The following is a 22,688-nucleotide window of genomic DNA, read 5'->3' as shown; positions in this document are numbered from 1 at the left end:
TCCATAAATGCAGTACAATCTCCCAAATGCTGTTTCAGCAATTCCTTAAAAACTTCATTGGCTGACTTGTATATTAGCAGAGGGTAACTCTCACCACTGCAGAATGTTGCATGTTTATTTGTAGGCTGATATTAACCACTTCTACTATATCATCTATACAACCAATAAAGACCATTTCAGACTTCATATCCCATAGGAATTTAGCAAATTCTAAATTCTGATTTTAATCCTATGTAACAAATATGCCTTTATTGTGGCATCAGAAGACCTGGAGACCAATATACAATCAGCTTTGATGGCTCTAATTTCTTATAACCATGAAAATTTTACCTTATCACATTTATTTGTTTCATTTTAACTTAAAGCCCTCATAAATCTCCTATAATATGATATAAAACAAAATGAGAAATAATCAATCAACTTACTGGAGATGTATTCATTTCCTTTGGTCTTGGAAACATGTAGAGGTCTCTACAACTATACCTGGAAGAGAAGGTAAATGCAGGGAATCATGAGAGAATTGGCCTGACTTGCTCTTAGAGTCCACAGTGCTAATGAAGATCATGCAAATACAGAATAACCGACACCTTAGCTGGAGAAACAAAATAAAAATCAACCTCCCTATGGAGAATTAGCACTGTACAATTGAAAACAGGCAGAAGACTTTTGAAAGAGCACACAAAATTAGAGTAATTGGCAGTGATTAAATCTAGTTATCCTTAGGTTAATGGGAATATCAACATATATGATACCAACACACTTTGAAAAGTATTTGCCTACTGGAGTTTACTTTATTAAATAGTGATATTATGAAGAAACCTGGGACTTGCCTGTTGGAGATACAAGGTCTAGGAAAGAATCAGGACAAACCACCAGACTTGAGAAGGTTGAATACAGGTTAGACTACTGCTTGGGGCAACCATATCCCATATGCACATTCTTGGATTGTGTCCTTGCTATTACATACCTAAAATACATCATCTGAGATGATGGATAGGTACTTGGATTCCTGCTACCCTCATATGAGACCCAGATGGATTCCTGCCTCCTGGCTTCAGCCTGGAATAGCCCTGGCTGTTAGGACATTTGGCAAGTGAATTAACCAGCAGATGGAACATCTCTCTCTTCCCTTTTCTCATGCTCTGCCTTTCAAATAAATACTTTAAAAATTACAAATAAAATTACAACAAAAAGCCTCTGTTGATTTTTAATACATCAAATGCTGATACACTTTGCTGAGTGTGGAAAAATTTAATAGTATGCCAAATACAATCAAGAGAGCTTCACATAGATATTATCATGGGCATGATTCATGCCGACTATGTCAGCAAGGATGTCAGCAAGACCACTGCCACTTAAACTGCTTGAACATCATGAGCATTGGTTTACAATTTCTATAAAGTAAATGCTTCTACTTAAAATCCATGGTATCTGACATCTATTAATCATTTGACATTTGTCAACAGACAATGTCCTAGAGCACGCTTTGTTACATCTTTCTCATATGGTACAAAGAACCTGACAATTCCTGAGCCACCAGAAAAAACTATCAGGATACAGGGAGATTCAGCATTATCTCCAAATACAAAATGCAGAGAGGATAGGTTTCAAACAGTTCACATTCTGGGAATAACAAAGGCAGAATGAAGCAATGGGAGTGTGTAATGGGGTGATATTTCAGATATGACAAGTCAGCCCTTCACTGAAAGTCACATCTCCAAGATCCCTCCAATAAATATCGTTTACTAGGCCCTTGTCTATCTTTCTCATCTACTCACATCTTCCTTGCACTCAGGCTTTGGTAGCTTACAGATGAGGTGAGTTAGCATCACTCAATCTTGGTCACCCTGGACCACGGGATCAATAATTGCTTGGGCCATGAAAAGCTAGGGCCTTTACCACTCTAGGACTCCTTTGCCTCTACTATGAAGCTCCAGGGAGAGGGTTTGGCCAGAAGAGTGGATCCTGAATCTTGGGGTCCAAGTCTCCATTCAGCATGAACATTTTGTTAAAAAGAAAACAGACTCATCATCCAGTACCCTAATTTTCCTCATAGAATCAACTGTCTTTGGACAATATATTTGGATAAACTTATTAAACTCAAACAAGGGTACTGGGAAGGCCACACATAGGAATGAACCAGAAGCTTCATTGACTGATGAGACATGACAAAACCCCACAAATTCAACTGCCTCATAGTAACAGATCTCATACACACTGTATGGTGATTTTGCTGGAAATTTGGGGGAATGTTTCACTCGTATTTATAATGTTCTAATGCTTCATTGGATAAGCCAAAATGGCAAATGACTAAATCAGTTATAAAACTTGTGCTATGGTTTGAAAATTTCTTATCAAAAGTGCTTGGTAACAGGGGCTGGAATCGTGATGTGGTGGATACAACTGCCACCTGCAACACCAGTATACCATGTGGGCAAGAGTTTGTGTCCCAGAGACTCCACTTCAATCCAACTCCCCGATAATGACCTAAGAAAAGCAATAGAAGATGGTCCAGGTGTTTGGGCTATTGCTACACATGTGGAAGACTTAGCTGATGCTCTTGACTTTGGTCTGGCCCATCTCTGACTTTTTCAGCCTTCAGGCAAGTAAACCTTGGAAGATCTACCTGCCTTTCCCCAATACCACCTGTAGCTTTTTCAAACAAAAAAGTATTTAAGAAATACTTGAGTGCTGGAGCCGCTGCCGCCGAGCCCGGGTCCCATTACCGAGCGCCCCTCACGCCTGTCCGACGTGCACTCCCGATTCCTTTTGGTTCCAGGTCCAAAATGGCAGCTCTCAAGGATCAGCTGATTTACAACCTTTTGAAGGAAGAACATGTCCCCCAAAATAAGATCACGGTTGTGGGGGTTGGTGCTGTGGGCATGGCCTGTGCCATCAGTATGTTAATGAAGGACTTGGCGGATGAACTTGCTCTTGTTGACGTCATGGAAGATAAACTGAAGGGAGAGATGATGGATCTCCAGCATGGCAGCCTTTTCCTTAGAACCCCTAAAATTGTCTCTGGCAAGGACTACAGTGTGACGGCCAACTCCAAGCTGGTGATCATCATGGCTGGGGCACAACAGCAAGAGGGAGAAAGCCGTCTGAACTTGGTCCAGCGTAATGTGAACATCTTCAAATTCATCATTCCCAATGTTGTCAAGTACAGCCCCAACTGCAAGTTGCTTGTTGTTTCCAATCCAGTGGACATCCTGACCTATGTGGCCTGGAAGATAAGTGGCTTTCCCAAAAACCGTGTGATTGGAAGTGGTTTCAATCTGGATTCAGCCTGCTTCCATTACCTGATGGGGGAAAGGCTGGGAGTTCACCCACTGAGCTGTCACGGCTGGATCCTTGGCGAGCATGGAGATTCAAGTGTGCCTGTGTGGAACGGCATGAACGTTGCTGATGTCTCCCTGAAGACTCTGCACTCAGAGTTAGGCACCGATGCAGACAAGGAACAGTGGAAACCGGTTCACAAACAAGTGGTAGACAGTGCTTACGAGGTGATCAAGCTGAAGGGCTACACATCCTGGGCCATTGGATTGTCTGTGGCAGATCTGGCAGAAAGCATAATGAAGAATCTCAGGAGGGTGCATCTGATTTCCACCATGATTAAGGGGCTCTATGGAATAAAGGAGGAGGTCTTCCTTAGTGTTCCTTGCGTCTTGGGACAAAATGGGATCTCAGACATTGTGAAGGTGACTCTGACCTCTGAAGAAGAGGCCCACTTGAAGAAGAGCGCAGACACACTTTGGGGAATCCAAAAAGAGCTGCAGTTTTAAAGTCTTTGGATAATGTCCTACCACTTCACTGTCTAGGCTACTACAGGGTTTTAGTTGGAGGTTGTGCATGTGGTCCTTTTTAATCTGATCCATGATTAAAGCAGTGAGATCATGATGGCCTAGGGAGGGAAAAAACCATGTTTCCTAAAGTTAGAAATAGAATGGTTTACAAAATCCGACAGCTACATCCAGGTACTGGGTGACACTGACTTTGTGTCATCCTGAGCTGGTCAGCCTAAGTTATAGTTCCCCACCTCTGAGGTGCCACTGCCTGTGTTGCACAAACTCCAGTTGCCCTTCCGACTAGACGTGCGTTTACTGTGTGCTACGTAACTTCTGGTCCCTTCACCAAACGTGCTTAGTCCAACTTTTTTTCCTAGTCAGTCATAACCTGGGATCCAATATTGTATAAACTCAATATTGCATGTCTTGTGCATAACTGTTCTAAAGGATCTTATTTTGTGTATTGTATGTATGAGTAGTGTACACTGCACATAATGTAAAAAGAAAGATCTACATATAGCAATGCAACCAGCTATCCATGTGTCATACCAACTAAATCATTAAATAAACCTTGAACAGTGAAAAAAAAAGAAATACTTGAGGAGCTGGCACTATGGCTTAGCAGGTAAAGCTGCCGCCTGCAGTGCCAGCATCCCATTATGGGTGCCGGTTCAAGACCCAGCCACTACACTTCTGATCCAGCTCTCTGCTATGGCCTCGGAAAGGAGTAGAAGATAGTCCAAGTCCTTGTGCCCCTGCACCCACATGGGAGACCCAGAAGAAGCTTCTGGCTCAGCTGGAAGAAGCTCCTGGCTCCTGGCTTCTGATTGGCTCAGCTCTGGCCATTGCAGCCATCTGGGGATTGAACCAGCCAATGGAAGACCTTCCTCTCTCTCTCTCTCTCTCTCTCCCTCTCCCTCTCCCTCTCCTTCTCTCTATATAACTCTTGCAAATAAAATAAATAAATCTTAAAAAAGAAGTATTTGTAGGTTTTCCTGCTGTGACTAAATGAAAAAGTAGGACTGGGCTTAGAGGGTTACAGCAATACAGGGTGAAGGGGAAAGCAATAATGGATCCTAGGATGCTTAGTCACTAACTGAAAAGTGGTGAGCAGGTTCACCCACAGAAGACTGCACAGCTTGGAGAACCATGAGGTTTAATGGAGATCCAGAACTAAGCTACTTGTAGATTTTACATGTTGTTGCTGTTATAACTCTTATGTAAAATAGTTATGCCTCAGCCACTGATCTAATGAAAGTCTGAAATAAGCAGCATAACTCTAATCATTGTTAGGAAATTAGTCTAGTTTCCTTCCATTCTATCCTGAAACTTTATGAAGAAAAATGGAAAAAAAGCTTGTGAATCTAAAATAGGAAATCCTTGGTAGGCAGGTATTATATATCAATATTTGTCTTTTTTTTGACAGACAGAGTTAGACAGTGAGAGATAGAGACAGAGAGAAAGGTCTTCCTTCCATTGGTTTACTCCCCAAATGGCTGCCATGGCTGGTGCGCTGCACTGATCCGAAGCCAGGAGCCAGGTGCTTCCTCCTGGTCTCCAATGCGGGTGCAGGGCCCAAGCACTTGGGCCATCCTCCACTGCACTCCCGGACCACAGCAGAGAGCTGGACTGGAAGAGGAGCAACTGGGACAGAACCGGGGCCCCAATAAGCACTAGAACCCGGAGTGTGGAGGATTAGCCTAGTGAGCCATGGCACCAGCCAATATTTGTCTTTGAATGTGAGTGGGTTTCTTAAAAAACTTTTGAAAATGTTCACTCATTAAAATACATATTGTTATATTTTCATTACATCCAGAAGATAAATTTTATTTTTAACTTGCACGTTTTTTTAATGCTTTTTAGTAAACAAAATTCTCATAACTAGGTTAATTAAAAGTTGGAAAAATTTAGATAAATGTAGTTATTCCCATTGCCCCTTCTTTTTTAGGATGAAAAAGCAAATTTTTGTGTTACCTGATTACCATTTTATGAAACAAAAATGCAATTTGGGCATAAAGACTTCTTAGTAGTTGTATTATGCTACATGTAGGGAGGATAAAACTATGAATTGTTGTTACAAGGGACAAGGTGTAAGTCATAAACATCTAAAGAAAGAAATATATACACTTAACACTGTGAAATCACTCACCAATAAAGAGTTGAAAAAGGAAATTAGCTTTTTGTTTAAAAGTAAGTATTTTTTTACAAGATGATTTTAGAAGATATTGAGAAACACCAAGAGTTAACACAATAACTTCATGAAAAATAACTTCCATCAATCTACATACACATAAAAAATATTCAAATAATAATTTTAGTCTTCTGGCACATTATCAGTGTACAACTTTGTACAAAAGGATTTATAAATATACCTTTATATGAATGCATACAAAGATATACATAAACATATAAATAGGCTATAATCTCAATATTTTACCTATAAGTTTAAGGAAACTTATAGGTGAAAAATTTATCAGTATAATAAACAAGCAATACATGTGATATTCATCTTATAATAACTTAATAAGGAGTTAAAAATAATATCTATTATCTAATATACATAGTTATATTTCTAATTATTATACCTAGTGCAACTAAATATTTTTATTAATTCCTATAGTTAACCAAAGGAACTAACTTGTTTCTTCAGACACAGAAGACAACTACAAAACAAGAAATAATGTTGGGGTCCAGGATTGTGGTATGAGAGATAAAGCTGTTGCCAGTGATACCTACAACCCACATGGGTGCTGGTTTGTGTCCCAGTGGCTCCACTTCTGATCCAACTTACAGCTAATGCACTGGGTAAAACAGAGGAAGACAGCTCAAGTGCTTGGACCCCTGCTACCCATGGGGGAACCTGGCTCCTGGCTTTGGCCCAATCAGTTCCTGACTATTGTGGCCATCAGGGGAATGAGCCAGTGCATGGCGTATCTCTCTGTCTCTGTATCTGTCTTCCTCTGTCTGTGTAACTCTTCAAATAAATAAACTCAATTTTTTTGACAGAAAGAGTTAGACAGAGAGAGAGACAGAGAGAAAGGTCTTCCTTCTGTTGGTTCACCCCACAAATGGCTGCTACAGCCTGCGAGCTGTGCCGATCTGAAGTTAGGAGACAGGTGCTTCCTCCTGGTCTCCCATGTGGGTGCAGGGCCCAAGCACTTGGGCCATCCTCCACTGCACTCCCGGGCCACAGCAGAGAGCTGACTGGAAAAGAGCAACCGGGACAGAACCAGCGCCCCAACCAGCACTAGAACCCAGAGTGCTGGTGCCGCAGACGTAGGATAAGCCTATGAGCCACAGCATGGGCCTAAACTCAACTTTTTTTTAAAAAAAGAATAATTTAGCCATCTTTACTCCATAAACAACTATTTAATATTATTTAAACACTTTTAGGAGATTATATATGTATATCCTCCAAAAACATTTAAAATATATATGGATGTATATATAAAATAATTTATAACGGTATATACCTACATATAAATATATGAAAACGCTAGATATATTATATTCCCAAAAGCTTTTGCAGCCACTTCTCTCTCCTTGGAAGCCCAAGGCCGTCCTGTGATGAACACGGGTTTCCTTCGAGGTCCCAACAGAGAATCTCAGGGCCCCTCCAGCCGCCCAGCTCACAATGACTGTAACCTAGCAACGCCCTTAAACACAAGTGCGCAAGCGCATCTCTAGAGGGCAGTCACTGTGCCTGCACACAGAAGTCCGGCAGCCAAGTGTGCTTAGTGTGCATGTGCATGATTCCCACCTGGTAAAACTGAGGGATTAGATTGTTTACAGATGTTGGTGGACTTGACCGAGTGTTGGGGTCATTGTGGAGACGAACCACTGGAGCCTGTGGAAGCCGTCTGCACCGCCCAGGACTCAGGGGCGTGGGATTTCAGGATGCTGAAGGCCTCTTCCGGAGTAGACGCCCTTAAAATCCCTCTCCACAGCTCCTGCTCCTCAGTTTATGCTCCCGCCACGTCCCCCTGAGTCCTGGGCGGCTGCAGTGGGAATGTAACAGATGCGAAGACAAAGTTGTGCTCTGTGATTTCAGAAACTGGCACATGTGCCATCTAGGTCAATCTTAAGAAATCAAAGCAGGCCTTCCAGAAAAAATGTCTTCAAGCCTCTTGCATTTGCCCAGCCTTTACATTTTCATTACATTTAGTTTTTATATTATTTCCCTTAATTGGATTCTTTAGGTCGATCCATGCATTATTTTGAAACATGGTGTTGTATTTATAAACTTTCTAAAATGAATGTTCACTTGTCCCAAACAGTTCATGAGTTGATGGTATGTTAAAATGCCCCATTTTTTTTACTTGAAATTCCCTTTTTTCCCGTTTCTGTCTTTTTCATTGTGCCCAATTAAATGTTCTGTTTTGTATTCTTTTTTCCCTATCCATGCATTCTTTATTCCATTACCAGCCCCTGTGCCCCATTAAAACAACAGTAGACAACCCAGCAATTACTACAGTCCAGTTGCACCACGATCCGAGGCTTACAGTGCTTTAACGCTTTTAACTTTGAGGGAAAAAAGGAGAAACAAGAGAAATACCCGTATCCGATACAACCCATACCAGCATCCGATACAAGTCATAAAGTCATACAGCAATTTAAGCATCTTGCACACCTGATGCCCAGAAGGGCTTCACCCCCGGGGTCAGCGCTCACACACGGCCAGGCCGTGAGAGAGGCCGAGGACCTCATGCTCACCCCAGAACGACCCGCAGGTGAGAGACCAGAAATCCCCTCGGTGCTGGGACAGCCAGGAAGCGGTCAGTCTTCCTGGGGTCCGGACAGGCCACGCGCAGAGCGGACGCCAGGGGGCAGCAGAGGACGAGCGCGCGCGGCCCCGCGAGGCCGAGTCCCCCGCGGCCGCAGTCCCCGGGCTCTGCCTGCAGAAGACGAAGTTCTCGGGACTGGGACCCTGCCCAGGGCGCAGCGCCTGCGGGTCTGCATGGCGGTTCTGGGGGGCTGGCCGGGCTCAAGCCGTAGACCGAGGAATCCCATACGCTGCATCTGATGCGCGAGCCGAGGCCGACATGGAAGCTGACATCTGGCCCTGGTCCCCCGCGTGCCCGTGTGGGAGAAGAGCAGCGCGCAGCGGCTGCAGGGCGGGCGGGCCACCAACCTGCAGCTCCGCGGGTCGTGCCTGGCCGAGGGCGCGAAGAACACCTCGGCCGCGTCCACCTCGCGCTGCCGGTGTCGCCAGTCGCGCGCTCGCTCGCTGCAGGCTGCAAACTCTGGGATCTGCGCCGGGCCCTCCTTAGTCTGCAGAGGCAGGGGCTGGAGCCGCGGCGGCCGCTCAGGCCGGTGACCCTGGGCCTCGCCGCTCGGGCACAAGCTTGGCGTAGGTGGGTTTGGCGGCAGGAAGGCCGGCTTGGCGGAGCTGATGCTCGGGCAGGGAGGGCAGTGAAGAGCCGCCGCAGTTCTCCCAGCGAGATGCCCGTTCATCCTGGGGCCTGGCATCAGGGCGGCCTGGCGCCTGCCGCTGCAGGACAAGCAGGGCACAGGGCGAGGGGCAGGGGCGGCCCGAGCGTGCGTGAAGGGCAGTGCAGCCCTCCCAGACTGCGTCAGACGGAGGCGCCGTTCCGGATGGTCAGTGCTCTAACTCGGTGCTCTAGGGGCAGTCATTGTGGCCTTGCCGGGAAAGCCGTGGCCTATCACGCGGCATCCCATCGGGTCTGTGTCCCAGCTGCTCCACTTCCGATTCAGCTCCCAGCTGATGTCCTGGGAAAAGCAGCGGACATGGTCCATGTGCATGGCCCCTGCCACCACAAGGGAGACCCGAATGAAGCTCCCGGCTCCTGGCTGCCTCCAGGCTGGGCCCTGGACATTGCGGCCATCTGTGGAGTGAACCGGTGGATGGAAGATTCTCTCTCTCTCTCTCTCTCTCCCCCTCCCCCTCCCACCCTCCCTTATTCTCTCTCTCCCTCCCTCCCACCACACTTTCGCTCTACTTCTCCCTCCTTCCCTCCCTCCCTCATTGTAACTCAGTGTTTCAAATGAGTACTAAAATGTTTGTTTATCTACAAAACATGCAGTGCACTGGAATGAGTGTTTGGAACACTGGTTTAGACGACGTGGATGCCCTCAGCCCATACAGGACTCCCTGGGGTCCTGGATCGAGTCCAGGCTCCTGTTTTCTTCCTGGACCACATCCCATTTGTGGCTGGCACTTGGGGAGTGGGCCAGTGACAAGATGATCTCTTTCTGTGTCTGTCACTCTCTGCTGCTAAAATAAAATGAAAGGATAGAACATGTTAACATTTAAAAGTCTGCTACAGTTAGAAAGCTTTCACCTGTATTTTTCTCTTTCAGGATTCTCTTGGCAATATTGATTATTATTTGAGATGAATTTTAAGTCTATGCAAATCGTTATTCTATACAAATTTAATGAAAATATGTTTTGAGATTTTATTTATTTTAAAGATTTATTTTTCAAACTCATAGAGAGAGAAAGAGACAGAGAGAGCGAGCTTCCAACTGCTGGTGCACTACCCAGATTGGACAATGGCCAGCAATGGGCCAGGTGGAAGCCAGGAGCCAGAAGCTTCATCGAGGTCACACACATGGGTAGCAGGGGCCCAGACACTCGGACCATCATCCACTGCTTTCTCAGGCCACTGAGCAGGGAGCTAGATCAGAAGTGGAACAGCTAAGACTCGAACCAACTCCCACATGGGACGCTGGTGTTGTAGCTGGTGGCTTTATCTGCTATGCCACAACACCATCCCCAGGCTCTGAGATTTTGATTGTGATTGAGTCAAGAGCAGTATTTTAGCTGAAAATCGACTGGCTCCCTCTATCCAGACAAATGTCTCCATCTTTGTCCTGTTTCTTAAAAACTGTTTGGGAGGCAGAGAGCGATTTGGAAGGAGTGGGTGCTCGTGGATTTTCAGTTGCAGACATTTTTGCCCCATTAATAACTGGGGAAGAGCGAAGTTGTTAGAATTGCCTCATGGAAGACTTCAGCTAGACACGAAGGGGGCCTTCCAGGTGATCAGGCTCTATATGATCCATGGAATATATTGATTAGGAACATCGACTCCGGGACAGGCATTGGGCCTAGTCATCAACATGCCGTATTCCAGGGCTTCCTGGAGTGGGAGAAAGAGGCAACCACGGGGCTGGAGCTGGCCTTGGACTTGACCCCTAAGCCCTTGGAGCCTAGCGCCATGCCGGAGTGCCCTGCTGCGAGTAGGACGTGCTGTAGGTGGGAGAGCCCTCCATGCATGTCCTGGAACTGCTCCTGGAGTTGTACTGCAGCGCGCTCACATCGCAGGCTGCCTGGGCTGCATCTAGGCGGTGCCGGGAGCTGCAGGCAGCCCAGCGGGTCCTGCATTGCGCTGTAGCTGTCCACGCGCTGGTTCGCGCCTGCGCTCAGGCCGGCACCCGCTCCCCACCCCGCTCACCTGCTGTGGCCGCTGGGTCCAGCAGCCTGCCAGGCAGCGTGCACTGATCCCCCGGGGCCGGAATTTATAACCCTGTGCTCCTCCACGTGCAGCGTTCACAGCCGCTCGGCCTCGTTGGTGAACGCCCGCTTCTCCGTCTCCCACAAGGGTTTCCACTCGGCGCCCAGGCACTTGCTGATCTCCGAGTTGTGCATCACGGGGTTCTCCTGTGCCATCTTGCACCGCTGCCCGCGGGACCGCACCAGGAAGGCGTTCATGGGCCGCCTGAGGCGATCCGGACGGTTGTGGTTGTCGCCCCCCCCCCCCCCCCCCCCGAGCCCTGAAGTCTGCCGCGGGCCCTGCGGCTCCGCTCCGTCTCCATCCTGCTGTACCTGCGGGCGCTGTGTGTGCGCGGGCCCGGCGGCTCCTGCTCCGTCTCGTCCTGTTGCACCTGTGGGCGCTGTGCGCGGGCCTGGCCCGACCCTTGGTGGCTGGGACTCGGGGCCTGCGGGCGGGGCGAGAGGAGGAGGGGAAGGGGCAGAGGTGCTGTGAGCACCTCCTCGGGGCTTCCCGAGGAGACCAGATGAGGAGAGATTTGGCGGAGAGAGAGAGCAGGAGAGAGAGAGACTGAGAGACTGGAATCGGGATCAAAAAGCAGCGCTTCCCTCGGTCTCCAGCCGCTGCCACCGCCACCACCACCAACTGTTGTTGTTGTTGTTATTATTATTATTATCATTATTACTGGAAAGGCTTTTCGTTCTCTTCTTTCTCTCGGTCTCGGTCTTAAAGAGACAGCAAACTACTTTCCCCTTTTGCCAACACTCTCTTCTATGCCTTGACAACTCCTGATACATTTTGGAACAAGCTAATAAACAACCATCTTCTATTGTCGTTATGTTTGTTTATATATAACAGGAAGAATCTGTGAGGCTTGAATCGGCAAAGGTTCATACCTCTGGGGATGGAGGCATACAAAAGTCTCCTCAACTAGTGTCCTGATTCCCAGTGCTGTCTCTGCCCGTGGCATCTGCTTTCTTTACTCTCATCTACCCAGACTAAGAGGGCTTTGTCTGCCTCTGACCAGTGGTTTGCGCTTTGGCCAAACCATGGAGATAGAAAATTCACCATCTTTCGGTTCTCATGGGGTTTTCTCTGGATAACACAAATATTTTTCAACCTGAACACCTGCTTCCGTCATGTTTTTCAGCACGGCGCTGTGTGCGCTCGTCCTCTGCTGCCCTCTAGCGTCCGCTCTGCGCGTGGCCTGTCTGGACTCCAGGAAGACTGTTTCCTGGCTGTCCCAGCACCGAGAGGATTTCTGAAGTCTCTCACCTGCTGGTCGTCCTGGGGCGAAGCTGAGGTCATCGGCCTCTCTCTGAGCGCTGACCCCAAGACTGGAGCCCTTCTGGGGCATCAGATTGTAAAATGCTTAGAATTGCTCTAATACTTGTATTGTTTTGAAAACTTTTATTTAATAGATATAAATTTCAGAAGTACAACTTTTGGATTATAGCGGTTTTTTCCTCCATAACCACCCTCCCGCCCACAAACCATCCCATCTCCTACTTCCTCTCCCATCCCATTCTTCGTTAAGATTCATTTTTAATTATCTTTATACACAGATCAACTTAGTATATATACTAAGTAAAGATTCCAACAGTTTATACCCACATAGACACACAAAGTGTAAAGTACTGTTTGAAGACATTTTTTACCGTTAATTCTCAAAGTACAACACATTAAGGACAGAGATCCTACATGGGGAGTAACTGCAGAGTGACTCCCGTTGTTGATTGAACAATTGACACTCTTGTTTGTAATGGTTGTGGGTTTCTTTGTCTTGAGTTCTCCTTTTTTCCCTCAAAGTTAAAAGCTTTAAAGCACAGTAAGCCTCGGATCGTGGTGCAACTGGACTGTAGTGATTGCTGGATTGCCTACTGTTGTTTTAATGGGGCACAGGGGCTGGTAATGGAATAAAGAATGCGTGGATCAGGAAAAACAAGAATAAAAAGCAGAACATTTGATGGAACACAATGAAAAAGCCAGAAATGGGAAAAACAGGAATTTCAAGTAAAACAATGGGGCATCTTAACATACCATCAAATCATGAACTGTTTGTGGGACAAGTGAACACTCATTTTAGAAAGTTTATAAATATTACACCATGTTTCAAAATAATGCATGGATCAACTAAAAATCCAATTAAGGGAAATAATATAAAAACTAAAAGTAAAGAAAATGTAAAGGCTGGGCAAATGCAAGAGGCCTGAAGACATTTTTTCTGGAAGGCCTGCTTTGATTTCTTAAGATTGACCTAGATGGCACATGTGCCAGTTTCTGAAATCACAGAGCACAACTTTGTCTTCGCATCTGTTAAATTCCCACTGCAGCCTCCCAGGACTCAGGGGGACGTGGCGGGAGCATAAACTGAGGAGCAGGAGATCTAGAGAGGGATTTAAGGGTGTCTACTCCTGACGAGGTCTTCAGCATCCTGAAATTCCACACCACCTGAGCCCTGGTCAGCGCAGACGGCTTCCACAGGCTCCAGTGGTTCGTCTCCACAATGACCCCAACACTCGGTCAAGTCCACCTACATCTACTACCCTCTGGAGGCGTGCTTGCGCACTTGTGTTTAAGGGCGTTGCTAGGTTACAGTTATTGTGAGCTGGGCGGCTGAAGGCGCCCTGAGATTCTCTGTTGGGACCTCAAAGGAAACCTGTGTTCATCACAGTAGGGCCTTAGGCATCTGAGGTGAGAGAAGTGGCTGCAAAAGCTTTTGGGAATATAATATACCTAGCATTTTCATATATATTTATATATAGGTACATACCATTATAAATTTATTTTATTTATATATACATCCATATATATTTTAAATTTTTTGGAAGATATATATATATATATATATATCCTTAAAGTGTTTAAATAATATTAAATAGTTATTCATGGAGTAAAAATAGCTAAGTCTTTCTTTTTTTGAAAAAATTGAGTTTATTTATTTGAAAGAGTTACACAGAGGAAGACACAGAGACAGAGAGGTACTCCATCCACTAGCTCATTCCCCAGATGGCCACAAACTGACTGGGCCAAAGCCAGGAGCCAGGTTCCCCCATGGGTAGCAGGGGCCCAAGCACTTTGGCCATTTTCTTCTGTGTTACCCAGGGCATTAGCTGGAAGTTGGGTCAGAAGTGGAGCCACTGGGACACAAACTGGCACCCATACGGAATATTAGGATCACTGGCAGCAGCTTTATCTGCCACACCATTAGTTATCACAAAAATTTGTTTTTTCACCCTAAAAAGGGCAATAGGAATAATTACATTTATCTAAATTTCTCCAACTGTTAATTAACCTAGTTACGAGTATTTTGTTTACCAAACTTAGCCTTAAGATAACATGACAAGTTAAAAATACAATGTCTTCTGGATATAATGAACGTGTAAGAATATGTCTTTTAATGAGTGAATATTTTTAAGGGTTTTTAAATAAACATTCTAATATTCAAAGACAAATATTGATATAATACCTCTCCTCCCAAGGGTTTCCTATACTTTGGATTCACAAGCTTTTTTTCCATTTTTGTTCATAAAGTTTCAGGATAGAATGGAAGGAAACTAGACTAATTTCCTAACAATGATTAGAGTTATGCTGCTTATTTCAGACTTTCATTAGATCAGTGGCTGAGGCATAACTATTTTACGTAAGAGTTACAACAGCAACAACATGTGAAATCTACAAGTAGCTTAGTTCTGGATCTCCATTAAACCTCATGGTTCTCCATGCAGTGCAGAGTCTTCTGTGGATGAACCTGCTCACCACTTTTCAGTCAGTGACTAAGCATCCTAGGATCCATTATTGCTTTCCCCTTCACCCTGTGTTGCTGTAACCCTCTAAGCCCAGTCCTGCTTAGAGGACAGCAGGAAAACCTACAATTGCTTACTTATTTTTTTAAGATTTATTTATTTTATGTGAAAGTCAGAGTTACACAGAGAGAAGGAGAGGCAGAGAGAGAGAGAGAGAGAGAGAGAGAGAGAGAGAGTTGGCTTTCCATCCTTGGTTCAGTCCCCAGATGGCTGCAACGGTCAGAGCTGAGCCACTCCGAAGCCAGGAGCCAGGAGCCAGGAGTTTTTCCGGGTCTCCCATGTGGGTGCAGGGGCCCAAGGACTTGGGCCATCTCCTGCTGCTTTCCCAGGCCATAGAAGAGAGCTGGATTGGAAGTGGACAAGCCGGGTCTCGAACCGGCACCCATATGGGATGCCAGCACTGCAGGCAGCAGCTTTACCTTTACCCACTATGCCACAGTGCCAGATCTCAAAGTATTTTTATTTTTGACAGGCAGAGTTAGACAGTGAGAGCGAGAGACAGAGAGAAAGGTCTTCCTTCCATTGGTTCACCCCCCAAATGGCCACCACAGCCGCAGTGCTGTGCCAATCCAAAGCCAGGAGCCAGGTGCTTCCTCCTGGTCTCCCATGCAGGTGCAGGGCCCAAGGACTTGGGCCACCCTCCACTGCCTTTCTGGGCCACAGCAGAGAGCTGGACTGTTAGAGGAGCAACCGGGACAGAATCTGGCACCCCAACAGGGACTAGGACCCGAGGTACTGGCGTTGCAGGCGGTGGATTAGCCTAGTGAGCCATGGTGCCTGCCCACAAATACATTTTCATTATAGTAAATATTTAGTTTATCATTATTTACCTAACTTTAAATGATTTGTAATACTGGAATATATTTGGAGATTAACTAACTTGCTTGCTACTTGCAGCATCTAACTTTTTTTTTGGAGAGAAAGATTTATCTTTTGGTGAATTCTCCAAATGCCCACATGAGTAATTTAACAAGAATGATGTGAGTGTGGGTTATTTATCAGCCTTAAGATGATCACAACCTTTTAAATCAACAAATAAGATTAAAATATTGACTTAAAAATGAAAGCCTAATGGTTTGCAAATTCACTTTTTTGGAAAACTTTTATTTAATAAATATTAAATTTCAAAAGTACAACTTTTGGATTTTAACAGCTTCCCCCTATAACCACCCTCCCACCTGCAAACCATCCCACCTCCTACTCCCTGTCCCATCCCATTTTTCATTAAGATTCATTTTTAATTATCTTTATATACAGAAAATCAACTTAGTATATACTAAGTAAAGATTTCAACAGTTTGCACCCACATAGAAACACAAAGTATAAAGTACTGTCTGAAGACTAGTTTTGCTGTTAATTCTCATAGTAGAACACATTAAGGACAGAGCATACATGGGGAGTAAATGCACAGTGACTCCTGTTGTTGATTTAACAATTGACACCTCTTATTTATGACATCAGTAATCACACAAAGCTATGGAAGCCTCTTGAGTTCACAAACTCCGACCTTATTTAGACAAAGCCACAATCAAAGTGGAAGTTCTCTCTTCCCTTCAGAGAAAGGTACCTCATTCTTTGATGGCCCATTCTTTCCACTGGGATCTCACTCACAGAGATTTTTCATTTAGGTCATTTTTTGCCACAGTGTCTTTGCTTTCCATGCCTGAGAAACTCATGGGCTTTTCAGCCAGATCCGAATGCCTTAGGGGCTGATTCTGAGGCCACAGTGCTATTTAGGGCATTTGCCATTCTATGAGTCTGCTGTGTATCCCACTTCCCATGTTGGGTCATTCTCTACTTTTTAATTCTATCAATTATTATTAGCAGATAATGGTCTTATTTATGTGATTCCTTTGACACTAATGCTATCTTTATGATCAATTTTGAATTAAACTGATCATTTTTACTAGTAAGATGGCATTGGTACCTGCCAACTTAATGGGATTTGGAGTTCCATGACACGTTTCTAGCTCTACCATTAAGGGGTAAGTCTGAGTGAGCATGCACCAAACTGTACCTCTCCTCCATTTCTTATTCCCACTCTTATTTTTAACAGGGATCAATTTTCACTTAAATTTAAACATCTAAGAATAATTGTGTGTTAATTAAAAGAGTTCAACCAATGGTATTAAGTAGAAAAAATACTAAAAAGAATAAAATAGTAAGCTCCTTCTCGACAGTCAGGACAAGGGCTGATCAAGTCATTGTTTCTCATAGTGTCAGTTTCACTTCTACAAGTTTCCTTTTAGGTGCTCAGTTGTCACAGATCAGGGAGAACATATGATATTTGTCCCTTTGGGATTGGCTTATTTCACTCAGCATGATGTTTTCCAGACTCCCCATTTTAATGCAAATGACTGAATTTTATTTTTTTACCACTGTGTAGTAATCTATAGAGTACATATCCCATAGTATCTTTATCCAGTCTTCTGTTGATGGGCATTTAGGTTGATTCCATGTCTTAGCTATTCTGAATTGAGCTGCAATAAACATTGAGGCACAGACAGCACTTTTATTTGCAAACTGGGATGGCTGGGTCATGTAGTAGGGCTATATTCTGGTTTCTGAGGAATCCCCAAACTGTCTCCATAGTGTCTTTACTAGTTGCATTCTCACCAAGAGTAGATTAGTGTGCCTTTTCTGCCACATTCTCACCAGCATCTGTTAAGTTGATTTCTGTATGTAAGCCATTCTAACCATGGTGAGGTGAAACCTCATTGTGGTTTTGATTTGCATTTCCCTGAGGGCTAGTGATCCTGAACATTTTTCATGTGTCTGTTGGCCATTTGGATTTCCTCTTTTGAAAAATGTCTTTTTAGGTTCTTGGCCCATCTCTTAAATACGTTGTTTGTTTTGTTGTTGTGAAATTTCTTGATCTCTTTGTTGATTCTGGTTATTAATCCTTTATCAGTTGTATAATTTGTGAGTATTTTCTCCCATTCTGTCAGTTGTCTCTTCACTTTCCTGACTCATTCTTTTACAGTACAGAAACTTCTCAATTTGTTGTAATCCCATTTGTTAGTTTTGTCTTTGGTGTTATATCCTTGATCAAATATAAGTTGGCTGTAGATGTTTGGATTGATTTCTGGCATTTCTATTCTGTTCCATTGGTCTATCCATCTATTTTTCTGTACCAGTACCATGCTGGTTTGATTATAACTGCCCTGTAGTATGTCTTGAAATCTGATATTGTGATGCCTTCGGCTCTGTTTTTGTTGTCCAAGATTGCTTTAGCTATTTGAGGTCTCCTGTGTTCCATATGAATTTTAGCATCATTTTTTCAAGATCTGAGAAAGAATGTGTTTGGTATTTTGATTGGTAACACATTGAATCTGTATATTGATTTGGAAGAATAGACATTTTGATGATATTGATTCTACCAATCCATGAGCATGGAAGATTATTTCATTTTTTGGTATCCTCTTCTTTCTGTAAAGTTTTGTAATCCTCATCATAGAGATCTTTGACATTCTTGGTTAAGTTTATTCCAAGGTATTTTTTATGGCTATTGTGAATGAAATTGATATTAGAAGTTCTGTCTCAGCTGTGGCATTGTCTGTGTATACAAAGGCTGTTGATTTTTGTGCATTGATTTTATATCCTGCTACTTTGCTAAACTCTTCTATGAGTTCCAAAGTCTCTTAGTGGAGTTCTTTGGATACCCTAAATAAAGAATCATATTGTCTGCAAGGAGGGATAATTTGACTTCTTCCTTCCCAATTTGTATCCCTTTAATTTCTTTTTCTTGCCTAATGGCTCTGGCTAAAACTTCTAGTACTATGTTGAATATTCAATGGTGAGTGGGCTTCCCTGTCTGGTAGCAGCTCTCAGTGGGATGCTTCCAACTTTTCCCCATTCAATATGATGCTGACTGTGGGTTTTTCATAAATTGCTTTGATTGTGTTGAGGAATGTTCCTTCTATCCCCAATTTGCTTAGAGTTTTCATCATGAAAGGGTGTTGTATTTTACCAAGAGTTTTCTCTGCATCTATTGAGATAATCATATGGTTTTTCTTCTGCAGTTTGTTAATATGGTGTATCACATTGATTTGGGAAAGCTGAACCATCCCTGCATAACAAGAATAAATCCCACTTAGTCTGGGTGGATGATCTTTCTGATGTGATATTGAATTCTATTGGCCAGAATTTTATTGAGCATTTTTGTGTCAATGTTCACCAGAGAAACTGGTCTGTAAGTTTCTTTTTCTGCTGCATCTATTTCAGGTTTAGGAATTAAGGTGACACTGGCTTTGTAGAAAGAATTTGGGAGAATTCCCTCTCTTTCAATTGTTTTGAATAGTTTGAGAAGAATTGGAGTTAGTTCTTTAAATGTCTGGTAGAATTTAGAAGTGAATCCATCCGGTCCTGGGCTTTTTTTCTTGGGAGGGCCTTTATTACTGATTAAATTACTGACTTGGTTATGGGTCTGTTTAGGGTTTTTATGTTTTCATGGTTCAATTTAGGTAGGTTGTATGCATCCAGGAATCCATGCATTTCTGCTAGATTTCCCAGTTTGTTAGCATACAACTCTTAGTAGTAATTTGTTTTAAAGATTTATTTATTTATTTGAAAGTCAGATTTACACAGAGTGAAGGAGAGGCAGAGGGAGAGAGATAGAGAGGTCTTCCATCCACTGGTTCACTCCCCAATTGGCTGCAATGGCCAGAGCTGTGCTGATCCAAAGCCAAGAGACAGGAGCTTCCTCCAGGTCTCCCACGCGGGTGCAGAGGCCCAAGGACTTGGGCCATCTTCTACTGCTTTCCCAGGTCATAGCAGAGAGCTGGATCGGAAGTGGAGCAGCCCGGTCGTCCATATGGGATGCCGGCACTGCAGGTGGTGGCTTTACCTGCTACACCACCACGCCAGCCCCTAGTAGTAATTTCTGATGACTCTTTATTTCTGTGGTGTCTGTTGTTACATTACTTTTTTCATCTTTAATTTTATTGATTTGGGTCTTCTCTCACTTTTTGGTTATTTGGGCCAATTGGTGTGTCATTTTTGTTTTTGTTTTTTCTTTTTAAAATCAACTATTCGTTTTGCTGATCTTTTGTAATGTTCTTTTGGATTCAATTTTGTTGATTTCTTTTCCAATTTTAATTATTTATCTTATCCTACTAGTTTTGGGATTGGTTTTCTGTATTTTTCCTAGATATTTGGGATGCATTGATAGCTCATTTGTTTGGTGCCTTTTCAATTTCTTGATGTAGGCATCTATTGCTATAAACTTTCCTCTTAACACTGCTGTTATTGTGTCCCATAAGTTTTGATGTGTTGTTATCTTCAGTTGCTTCCAGAATGTTTTTCATTTCTCTTTCATGTATGACCCATTGTTCATTCAGGTACATCTTGTTCAGTATCCATGTGTTTCCATATGTTCTAGGGTTTCCTGAGTTCCTAATTTCCAGCTTCATTCCACTGGGGTCTGAGAAGATGCATCGTATGATTTTGATTCTTTTGAATTTGCTGCGACTTGCCTAGTATGTGGTCAATCCTAGAGAAAGTTCCATGCACTGCTGAGAAGAATGTGTATTCTTCAAGTATAGGATGAAAAGTTCTATAGATATATTAGATCCACTTGGTCTATAGTGTCTATTAAACCTACTGTTTCCTTGTTAATTTTCTGTCTGATTGATCTATTGCTGAAAGTGAGTATTGAAGTACTCAATACTACTCTATTGGAGCATAAGTCTCCTTTAAGTCCCTTAACATATCTTTTAAATAGTCTGGTGCCCTGTAATTAGGTGCATTGATGTTTATAATAGGTATATCTTCCTGTTGAATTGATCCCATAATCATTATATAGTGCCCTGCCATTTTTCCAAAAATATTTCTAATATATAGGTTGAACTTCCTGTGTTCTTCTACTGAGAGATTTTTTTCCTTTACGTTCTTTCATATTGATGACCATGTTTCTGTGTATAACACATCTTTAAGCATCTTTTGCAGGGCTGGATGAATGGTGACAAATTCTTTCAATTTCTGTTTGCTATGAAAGGTCTTTATTTCACCTTCATTCACAAATGAGAGCTTTTCAGGATATAATATTCTGGGATGGCAGTTTTTTTTCTCTTAGTAGTTGGACTATGTTTCGCCATTCCCTCCTAGCCTGTAGGGTTTATGATGAGAAGTCTGCTGTGAGTCTAATTGGAGATCCTCTGAGAGTAATCTGGCATTTCTCTCTTGCACATTTTAGAATCTTTTCCTGAAGCTTCATTGTGGGGAGTTTGATTACAATGTGTGGTGGCTCGTATCTTTTCTGGTCATGCCTATTGGGAGTTCTGTGTGCTTCCTGTATGTGGATGTCTTTCTCCAAACCCTGGAAGTTTTCTGCAAGTATCTCACTAAAAAGGCCTTCTAATTCTTTTTCTCTCTCCATGCCTTCAAGAATCCCCAGAACCCAGATATTGTTTTTTTTAATAGTATCCTGTAAATTCCCAATAATATTTTTTAGATTTCTAATTTCTTCTTCTTGCCTTCAGTTTGACTCTATACTTTCCTGTTCTCTTTCAAGTCTGATTTCTCTCTTCTTCCTCACTGATTCTGTTTTTAAGGCCTTCAACTGCATTTTTTATTTTTTCTATTGAATTCTTAATTTTGGTTTTTCTTCAATATCTCAATTTCATGTTCTATTGAATTCTTCATTTCATTTTGATTTCTCCTTAAGATTTAGTTTTCATGAGAGAGATTTTTTTTCATATCCTGCATGTATTTCAGTACTCTGTGTGCTTGGTTTTGATTACTTCTAAGTGTTCTTATCATCAATGTATTGAGTTCCATTTCTTGCATTTCTTCTATTTCATTGTCTTCATAATCTTGTATTGAAGTGTCGCGTTTTTTTGGGAGCATCATGTTGTCTTCCTTATCCTTGTTTCTTGGATTGTTGTGTTTGTTGTTCAGCACTTGTGGAAATTCTCATTGGTTTCTTCTTCTTCTTTTGCTTTTATTTCTGCTGTGCTGGCGTTTTTCGTTGTACTATGACTCTGTAGATAAGTGGACTATCTGCTTTCAGCGAATCTCTAGAGGCTTGTGGTGGATGTGGCCAGAAAACTCTGTTCAATTCTTCAGGTTTAAGGACGTGCCTAAGGTGACACACCCAGGTTTGATGTGGTAAATCTCTCTCTCTCTCTCTCTCTCTCTCTCTCTCTCTCTTTTAATCAGAGGGGAAGTATTTCTGCTCAACTAAGCTCTTCACTTTGATGGTGATCAGTGCCTGAGCGGTAGCCCCAGTGGGTTTATTTGTCTGCACTGTCACAAGGACCTCACAATGAATCTGTGCAGTCTTCAGTGTAAGTTCAGATTCCCCTGCAATGTCTCCCACCATCTAGCCAGGTCCGCCTGAGCTTGTGGTTTCTCCTACCAAGACTACTCAAAGTCTCAGCCACACCGTGACTTCTCCCACACACTCAGTTTTTTTTTTTTTTTTCACAATCCCAGTTCAGAAGTTCCATACAGTCACTAGGTCTTAGCCTCCTGTTATTACTCCCCACCAGAGTCAGGTTTCTCTGCTCAGCTGATTGCTGGTTGCAAACACAAGCTGCCGCTGCTGTTATGTATGTCCAAAATGGAGCTGGCTCTATTAGCTTGTATGCCTTTGTAAGGCGATCAGAGAGAAATGTGTCTCTATGGCCCCTTTTATTTTTTCT

At 43.3% G+C, this 22,688-nt stretch overlaps 2 protein-coding genes and 1 pseudogene across 4 annotated transcripts in view; 1 reads left to right on the top strand and 2 right to left on the bottom strand.

Annotated features, from left to right (window-relative positions):
* The first annotated feature begins 2,692 nt into the window (after positions 1-2,692).
* The window catches only part of LOC100355262 (L-lactate dehydrogenase A chain), a 591,718-nt gene continuing 571,722 nt past the window's right edge, over positions 2,693-22,688 (top strand). For 2 of the 3 annotated variants that reach the window (XM_070067644.1, XM_070067643.1), the window contains exon 1: positions 2,693-4,451. In XM_070067644.1, the coding sequence (XP_069923745.1) occupies positions 2,787-3,785 (999 nt within the window). In that variant the 5' untranslated portion in view covers positions 2,693-2,786 and the 3' untranslated portion in view covers positions 3,786-4,451. Of the gene's footprint in view, positions 4,452-22,688 lie in introns of those variants that run through there. The other variant, XM_008252246.4, reaches the window with a different exon arrangement.
* LOC108176055 (WAS/WASL-interacting protein family member 3-like) overlaps positions 3,775-22,688 on the bottom strand; it is a 91,059-nt gene continuing 72,145 nt past the window's right edge. Inside the window, exon 11 of the mRNA XM_070067657.1 lies at positions 3,775-3,904. The gene's annotated coding sequence lies outside the window, so the exon portion shown is untranslated. The remainder of the gene's footprint in view (positions 3,905-22,688) is intronic.
* LOC138847863 (transcription factor SOX-2-like) lies at positions 9,843-11,918 on the bottom strand (annotated as a pseudogene).

Source organism: Oryctolagus cuniculus, assembly GCF_964237555.1.
Source record: "Oryctolagus cuniculus chromosome 17 unlocalized genomic scaffold, mOryCun1.1 SUPER_17_unloc_1, whole genome shotgun sequence".
NCBI lineage: Eukaryota > Metazoa > Chordata > Mammalia > Lagomorpha > Leporidae > Oryctolagus > Oryctolagus cuniculus.
The sequence above is the reverse complement of the archived record's forward strand: the minus strand, read 5'-3'. Positions and strand labels throughout refer to the sequence as shown.